General features: G+C 33.3%; 1 protein-coding gene across 8 annotated transcripts in view; it reads left to right on the top strand.

Moving 5' to 3' along the window:
• The window catches only part of LOC106460101 (endophilin-A-like), a 48,042-nt gene that overhangs the window by 36,802 nt on the left and 1,942 nt on the right, over nucleotides 1-9,298 (top strand). For 7 of the 8 annotated variants that reach the window (XM_022386730.1, XM_022386732.1, XM_022386733.1 and 4 more), the window contains one exon: nucleotides 177-422. In XM_022386730.1, the coding sequence (XP_022242438.1) occupies nucleotides 177-412 (236 nt within the window). In that variant the 3' untranslated portion in view covers nucleotides 413-422. The remainder of the gene's footprint in view (nucleotides 1-176; nucleotides 423-9,298) is intronic. The other variant, XM_022386734.1, reaches the window with a different exon arrangement.

The raw sequence follows: 9,298 nt of genomic DNA, 5'->3' as shown, positions 1-9,298 counted from the left end.
GTTTAAATACAAGAAGGGGAAACAATGCCTATGTAACCACAAAGAATATTATATTATTCTATTCAATTTTATTCTATATTATTCTGTTACTATTTGTTATTTTTTGAGTATGACAGTGTACAATATGTTGAACTTGTATTCTTTAAATTAATAAAAGAAATGGAATGGTTCTTCAGCCTCTCCACTCCCTTCTCCTGTTTGTTCTCCAGCTAGAACACCAGTACGCCAGCAACCCTGCTGCCATGCCTTGTATGATTTTGAGCCAGAGAATGAAGGAGAACTTGGCTTCAAAGAAGGAGACATCGTCAATATTGTGAGTCGTATTGATGAAAATTGGTATGAAGGCACTCTGAATGGACTCACAGGCTTATTTCCCGTCAGCTACGTTCAAGTGATGGTGCCACTGCCATGATTATTGTAAGGTAATTTGTAGCACAGATGTTCTGTATACTTATTGTTGTAAGATACACCTATGAATTCTGATAGGTGTATGCAACATTATTCCTGTTCATGTACATTCATGTGACCAATATTACTTATGTTCGGGGGGGGGGGGTCACAAAAAGTAACATTTTAAACTCAGTAAAACCTTTTAAGCATACTTTCGTGGGATTATGTGAACTTTCCTGTAAGTATCACTTGCATTTGTTGTATTTTAGTATTCAAATTAATTATACTTGTCACATTTTAAATCATCTTACTGTTTTCAGCACCAGGTGTAGTAAATGGTTGATTGTTATCTTCTATAGTTTAATAATGGTTGGAGATGGCTTATTAGTCTCAAAGTGGGTTCGTCATCATCGAATTTGAATTCTTCCATAGTTTGTTTTTTATGCTACCTCATATGGATTATAACTTCTTTCACAGTGTAGTTGTTAAAAGTTTAATAGAACATAAACACCGTGGAAACATATAGAACAGATTAATTTAAAAAACAACATTCTTGCTTTTTTGTATAAATAGATTTGTACAAATAATTTAACTAATCAAATATTTTGAAAATTTACCATTGTGTGATGCTGAGTAAGTCCAGGAACAAACAACATAGACAGAACATATTATTGCATTCATCTAATTTTGTTGAGAAGTCTTAAAATTAACCAAGAGAAGAATGAATTGAATGAAAACATAAAAGATAACTAGTTTGTGGTAGAAAAATATGGGACTTGAAAACTTACTAAAACCAATTTAACTCGCCATGTTTGCCTTTTTCTTGGCTGCAGCAAAACATGAGAAGCCATTCATTTAAGAACTCACGGTTATACTTGATTATGAAAATACTTGGAGAAGTTTGGTATGCATAAGAAGGCATTAAAGAAATAAAATTTATAGATTCTTCACATGCAAGAGAGAAAAACTGTACATAAAAAAAATTACAGATTAGGCTTAGGAATTCCATATGGAAAATTTATCAAAAGTATATGAATAAGGTGAAGGTAATATTATATTTTAAAATCACACAATGCTATTTAAATATAGCAAGTATGATTAAATCGAATAGAAACTCAATTGTAGTAAGCTATTTTAATTTTTAGTTCATGTTGTAGATATCTGTGTGACTTGGAAGTTATTAATCTTCATTACTAAACTGTCCTCCTGAGCTGTTTTGTGTTATAAACTGGGTGAGATATTTACTGACAAAGATTGGTATTAGTTGGTTATAGTTCTTCAATGTACTGGTTATTTGTAATTCTATTCTGTTTTAATGGCCTAGACTTGTACTACAGTTCGTATAAACAAGCACAGACATCCAATACTATTTTCATTTAGTGCAGTGGTGTGCAAAATGTTTTATGGCACCCTCTTTTTCTAAAAGTATTCCTCCACCTGCAAGAAAAAATCTGTGTCTGTCTGTCCGTTATCTAACTACTACTAGGTCACTGGGCCAATCTCATCAAGACTTTGTAGAATGATAGTTTGGAACAAGAGGCATGTTAATGATGGGTTCTCAACCCCCTGCCACCCAGTTATTGCTATTATTGAGCAGTTGTTATCTTTGAAAGAAGTTAATGTTAACTACATTCATAGATGGTGACATGTCCTTACATAAAAACAAAGCAAAAAACTTTATTAAGTTTTTTGTAGCACAACATACACACAGTGTGGGAGGGAAGCCACATAAATGTCTTATATATCTCAGATAATGTGCTAGCAATCTATGTGGAGAAATGCAATGAAAAACATGGTGGCCACTATTGCAATAATAGATAAACTCAGCTGAAGTTTCTAATTCAACAGCCACAATAAGGCTGATATGAAGAACTGTTTCTTGAGTTATACCCACTTTGTACTTTGACTTCTCAACTTTGACCCATAAGACACTTCTGCAACCAGTGACCATCATTTAATTAATCACATGCAACACTGTGGGAGGACATTAAGAGCTGTGTGTTGAAAGCGGGTAACAGAAAGCACACCTGCTGCTACTTCTTTGGCTGCTACCTTTTCCTACAAAGTCATCCAGACCATTGCACTGTGTATACCATGTTTTAACTGTATACATATTGAGTTCTTAAAGCTTATACAAAATTTTTGATGAGGTAATAATGAATAATATGTTATAGATAAAATGTGTGAAAGATTTTTGTGTTATTTATCATAGCATCCACTCCCTCATTTTTTTTAGTCCATAATCCAATCAAAGGACAGGAACCTCAGTTTGTAAAAAATAAAACAAGTATTAAAATGGTACATAACATAAAGCAAACAGTTTCAGTTTACTCACTAATTTAGTGTGAAGGATGGGTTTGACCATGGGATAAGATGAGGTTCATTATTGGCTGAATTGTTTAGACAGCAGTTTGGAAATCACAGGGTATTCTTTGTGAACTAACAAAGAGAAGTTTCCAAGAGGTTATGACTTGAGTTATGCTTAAAGAGTTTTATCACTTGATAGTTCTGTGAGCTTTTCTTGAGCCGCCATTGGCAGATGAGAAGTTATAATGCCATTGAATGGATTTTGGTTCCATCTGTGTTCTTTGATTCTTGGAATTGATCCACAAGTTCATAATGAAGTCTTTCTAGATTAATAGAAATAACATCAGATATAAGACTATGATTTAACTCATTTTCTTCCAGGAATTCACTGAAGAAAGGAAACATTTCACAGTTTTCATTCTCAAACTGGTTTTTCCACAGCACAAGTTTTTTGTGAAATGCAGGCACTTTGTCACTCAGCTACAAAATATTGCTATTCCAACCTTGCAGTGACAGGTTAAAGTTATAAAGTTTATTGAAATTATCATCCAGGTAGCACAGTACTAAAAGCCATTTTTCATCCACAGATTGTGCTGCTGATGTGGGTTTACAGTCTAACAAATAAAATACAAAGTTTGTCTTTCAGCTTCACAATGTGACTGAATACCTTCCCATGAGATAAACAGGACACCTCTGTATGCAGCAGGATCTTGTCATACGTGGATCCCATCTCTCCACAAAAAGTGGCAAACAACTTGCTCACAGCATCTTGTAACACATTGTTTGCTTTGGGCTGCAATTACTTTGAAGATAGTGCAATGTGTAAATGTTACACCTGGAGCACGTGCATTTGTGAGATGCAATGCATAAATGTTACACATGGAGCAAGAGCATTTTGGCTTTGAATTTTTTGTTTCCCATAAATGTAGCTGTACCATCAGTTGCATACACCAACAATAAATCCAAGAAAGATTGTTTGTAGCAAAAAAATTCATCAACAAGAGAGAGAAGATGGCTTTCTCTGTAGCAAGTGCATTTGTGAGATGCAATGCATAAATGTTACACATGGAGCAAGAACATTTTGGCTTTGAATTTTTTGTTTCCATAAATGTAGCTGTACCATCAGTTGCATACACCAACAATAAATCCAAGAAAGATTGTTTGTAGCAAAAAAATTCATCAACAAGAGAGAGAAGATGGCTTTTCTGTAGCTCCTTTCCAGTGTTTGACAAAACAAACTTTTCACACACTTTCTCTTGACAACAGAATTGTACAATACCAGAAGTCAAGTGGTATGGTAAATTTTGGACTAATCTGGATACTTATTATCAGTTGCATTTTTATGAGTAGAGATTACATCAATACACCATGTTGACAGTGTCATGTGATTAAGGGATAGACTTTAAGGCCTCACCACACCTCACTCCATGCATGATCTCACATACAGTGTAGCCCCATTATAACATGATTGTTGGGGTCCATAAAATGTCATCAAGAAACAAGCGGGGTCGTGCTAAATCGGGGTTCAAGAAAATCACTGTTCAAACTGCCCCGGATGTTGACCTAACATCCTAAAACACCTCTATTTTTGCCCTCTTTGACTAGTTTTTTACACATTCCCTTTCTGGTGAGTAAATTACCTCTGAATTAAAGAATTTTGCAAATGAATCATTGTTGTTACAGTAGAAATTAAAACACAAATAATTTTTAGTAGGCTTTTTAATAAACAAAATAACAAATAAAAACTTTCAAGAATATTAGCAATCATCATTTGCAGTTTATTTCTTAAAAAACTGATCGAGTGTTCCTTGCTTGAACGTAGCATGTTTCTGGCTGTGAGTGAAATCTAGAATGCTTATGAGTTGGAGGATTTTTATGTGGTCCACCTTCTGCATCTCCAGCCAATGGAGGCTAGCCTTGAGGTGTTCAATGGCTTTAGACACTTTTGGTGGTGGTGATGGAGGCTCTTCATTATCCTCTTCTTGTGGCTCGAGAACTGGTACACTTGCCTCCATCGGTGCTATAGTTATGTTACGGGCGATCTCTGCATCCGTCAAATGCTCATATGTTGAGCATTTGTTGTCAACAGAGTGCCACTGGTGTAGCTCTTCTTTGCTCCATTCAGACAACTTCATTGCCTCATGCACATCTTCCTCTGTGAAGCCATACAATCTGTCTCGTCATCATCATCTTCCGTGGTGGATTGCCGTGATGAAAAGGCTAGCCCCAGACCTTTCTCCCAGCATTTCTCTACACACGACGAGCTGACTGCTGCCCAGGCCTTCCCACCTAAGTGGCAAACTTCCTTCATGTTCAGGTTTTTCAGATAGGCTTCAAGCATTGTTGGAGGATTTAGTGAAAAAAAAAACGTTTGAAATGCATTTAGGAGGTTTTATGAATTACACAGAGGAGATTTTTTTAGATGACAAAAAGTATTTTGAATTTTGACATGAAAATCACTTTGCACTCAGACTAGTTAAAAAAGGAATTGGTATTTTCACAGACAAATTTAAGAAAAAATACTTCATTAAAAAATAGATTTTTTGTGTGCAAAAAGCTTCTAATGTTTACTATAAGTCTACAAAACTTTGTAAAGATACATTTAAAATATTGAAAGTTATTAGTATGTAAACTATAACGAGTTTATGGTTACGAGGTCCGTCCCATGGACTGAGCCTGTGTCGAAAGAGTCAATGACCTATCGCGTTGTATCCGAATTCGCATTAAATCGGGGCGCGTAAAATTGGGGTTTCACTGTATTTTTATGAAAGCAGGAAGAACTAATATTTCTCCTATATTGTGTTGCTTCATGCTTTTATCAATCAAATAAGATATTCTAAAGAAGCTTTCAAGGTTTTTGGTGGAACAATGACCCTTCTTTTCAAGCAAGCTGCTTTGTCTTTTCATTTGTTTCACTTCTTGCTTTAAGAACTCTGTTGTTTTACCCACTTAGTCAGGGTGTTTGGTTTCCATGTGCATTGCAAGTTTATTTGACCTTATGCCATCATTAGCTAAAGTCATTGAATAATTAATGCTCTGTGCTTTTTCCTCATTATCACCAACTCTGTAAGTGAAACCAAATTTTAGATAATCATCCTCATCCTGTTACTTTAATTTTAGGTTGGTGCTCATTTCAGTGACAGAAGAATTAGAAACAAAAACCAAGAAAGTGCTTGGTCCAGCTACAGAACTAGTGATATGTTGTTCTTTACTATCACCATCATTAAATGATTCCTTATGTTTGTTTACTTTGAGCCACCACTAAAAACAAATGTGATAATTTTTTGCCGATATGTAATACCCACTTATCCATGTTTTTGACAAACTAATGAATCTACATTAATGTTCAAAACCTGAGACTAACAGGCTTGCAAATGTGTAAGAGAAATCTTATGTCAGATATATATCAAGAGTAATGTTGCTTTTTGCATGGAATGTAGTCATGACTAAGGGCTACATTTCCATATTACTAGTTTATAGACATTATAATATTATACTTAGGGTTTCTTGTTTATTGTAGCTTATGCGACTCTTCACCCTGATCAATAGAGAGGTATTGCTGCCTGGAATTTTAATGCTTCTAATTAAGTACAATTTTGCATTTGTGATTTATAAGCAAAGGAAATTGCTATTTTGTGCTGAATTAATCAAATCTCTTCTTCACCCAGTGCAAACATATATACACAAAGATGAAACAAGAAATACATTGCGGGTTTAATTAGTTAAGTGGGAGAAACAAAATATTAATTAACCCTCTTTCCACAGGCATCTTTTTCTGTGCATGTCACAAGGTTTTTAGTGAGTTGCATTCAACATTTAATTAAACTACTTTCTTTTTTGTGATATACTAATACATATAACATAAAAATGTAGCTAATAATCCATATTTTAATAGTATATAAGTTTTAAGTTATTAATTTTGTAAGGATATATTAAAAAACCTGAATTTCCCAGAGTGTAAGAATTGTGACATTTTCTCTCTAGGTATCCTCTCTTTAATTTATTTACCACCTTTCCAAGAAATACGAAATGTAACATAAATTAGTCATCGTAATGTCATCATCACTCGGACAAAGCATAATTTTCATAGTCTTCAATCGCATTTGGTTACAGAGACATTAAATAGAAAATCAGACCCCTTATGCTATGCCCACCTGTCACATCCTCTCTTTCAGAAATCACCAATAGTTCTCTAATATTCACTACTATATTATGTATAACAAATAGAAAACCAAGTTTTTTCACCTATCAAATTATGTATTATATTAAGTTATTTTCTATATGGGGAAGCATCTATTTTGCTTTCAGTTCAAGCTGTATTCCCATGGGAAATACATCAACAAGCTTAGATGAATTTGTAACAGCTCTTGTTGTGTAGTTAGAAAGTCGGAAAAATTGTTATAGTTGTAGGACGTTGTCAGATTATTCTGTGTTCTTTGGTGCATTATTTAACTCACTCAACACAGGATCGGTCAGTTTGACTGACCATGTGACCTCTTTGTACTCGTTTAAAGTCTTTATAGATTTAATACTTTTAATTTTCAATATATTGGGTATATCTTCACAAAATTTGGCAGTCTTTTAGTTAATATTATAAGTCTTTCACATACAAAAAATCATATTTTTTAGTATTTTTAATAAAATAAGATAAATATTTGTCCATGAACATATTGAGTATTTGTTTTGAATAGTTCATTTGCAAAGTAATTTTCATGTTAAAATTAAAAATACTTTTTCCCATCTCAAAAATTCCAAATTTCCTTTGTATAATCCCTAAAATCTCCTAAATGCATTTCAAACGTTCTTTTTCAGTAAAACTTTATAGTTTATCTGTTATTTTCTCCACCCTATCTCAAAACAGGATCGGTCAATTCGACTGACCTTGTAACCACCAAAAAAATCCAAATAAACCTAAATTACCCCCTTTTTTTTTCTTTCTAGGATGACTTCAAATTGTATCATGAAACTACAATCGTTTATCCTAAGTACCTCTAAGTTCGTAACAGTATACATCTGTTTATAATTACATTTTATGGCTTTATTGCCCTTTGAACCATGTCTTACTACTATCCGCACCATTATAAGTTGTAACTCGTTTGGGGAATGTGCATCTCACGTTACCCTAATGAATTACATTACCCACAAGCTGCTTGCCTGTATGCCTTGTGAAATATTTTTATTATAATATTATTATTATTTACTTAACCTAATCATATCTTAACAAACCTAAAAGGATCCCTATTTTTATATTTTAGTTACTTTATAAACATGAAAAAAAAAATAAAATACTTAACCAATCTTCTTTTTTCTTGCTGTCGGTTTTCAAAGAGAGTTAACCCTAATTTTTTTTTATACTAATGATAGTTATGCACTTAATCATTTTATTTAATTAAATAATGCACCAAAGAATATTGACTAAGAACATGCAAAAAGTAGACAAATTCCTTTACCTCTCAAAATTTTTCTGGCTTTCTAACTATGCAACAAGAGCTGTTACAAATTCATCCAACCTAGTTCTTAACTTTCCCATGGGAACGATGTTGGTACTCTGAGTGAAATTGACATCTAACTGTTCAGAACATAACATTTGATAGATGAAAACTTTCTATTGGTTATAGGTAATATATAATGAAACATAAGAGAGAACTATCAAAGAATTGTGAAAGAGAGGATGTGACAGGTGGGGTCTGATTTTCTAATCGATAGCTCTGTAACTAAACAAAATTATGGTTTGTCTGAGCAATAAAGATTTTTATGGAGAGTAATTTGTGTTTAATTTCATACTTTTTTGGAGGGATAAATTAGGGATGATGACATGTTAAGAGAATATGTCACGTGGGTCACACTAGCAAAAATTCAGGATTTTTTTAAATATTGCCTTGTAGAATTAAGAACTTAAAACTTGTATAATATTAAAATATGGATTATTAGCTAAGATTTTATGCTATTCTAATTGTATAACATAAACAAAAAGTAGTTTAATAAAATTTTGAACGTAAGACACTAAAACCTTGTGTCATGGAGTAAAGGATACCTGTGGTGGTAAGGTTAATTAAATAAAAAAATTATTTAGTGCAATACTACAATTCATATAAAAAAAGTAGGGATAAGTGTCATCGACAGTTGACAACAAAACAAAGAAAGCCTAGGTAAGTAGTTTATTTCTGGTTTTTTAGTTGTGTTATTTATTTGTTATAAAAGTAACTAAAATGTAAAAGGAAACATTTTAGGTTAGTTAAGCTTAGATTAGGTAAAATAAATAATCATATTGTTGCGTCAGTGAGGTCACGTGACTCGTTCTCTTGAACCTTCGGGAATTGTCGGGAGATTACTAGATATAGGGTAGTCTGGTATATATATAAGAGGGTGACAACGTGACAGAACAATGTGTGTGTAGACAGTGAGTAATTGACCTGCAGTCAGCGAGTATTATTGAAGTTGAGCACGTTCGTTGTTATAGCGTTTGTTTTAGCGCGATTGTTGAAATTAAGTGTATCGTAAAGTTATATTCGGAAAGAATAAACCAGTTTTATTATTGAAGTTGAGCACGTTCGTTGTTATCGCGTTTTTTTTAGCGCGATTGTTGAAATTAAGTGTATCG

Source organism: Limulus polyphemus, unplaced genomic scaffold (genome assembly GCF_000517525.1).
Source record: "Limulus polyphemus unplaced genomic scaffold, Limulus_polyphemus-2.1.2 Scaffold708, whole genome shotgun sequence".
NCBI classification, from domain to species: Eukaryota; Metazoa; Arthropoda; class Merostomata; order Xiphosura; family Limulidae; genus Limulus; species Limulus polyphemus.
The sequence above is the reverse complement of the archived record's forward strand: the minus strand, read 5'-3'. Positions and strand labels throughout refer to the sequence as shown.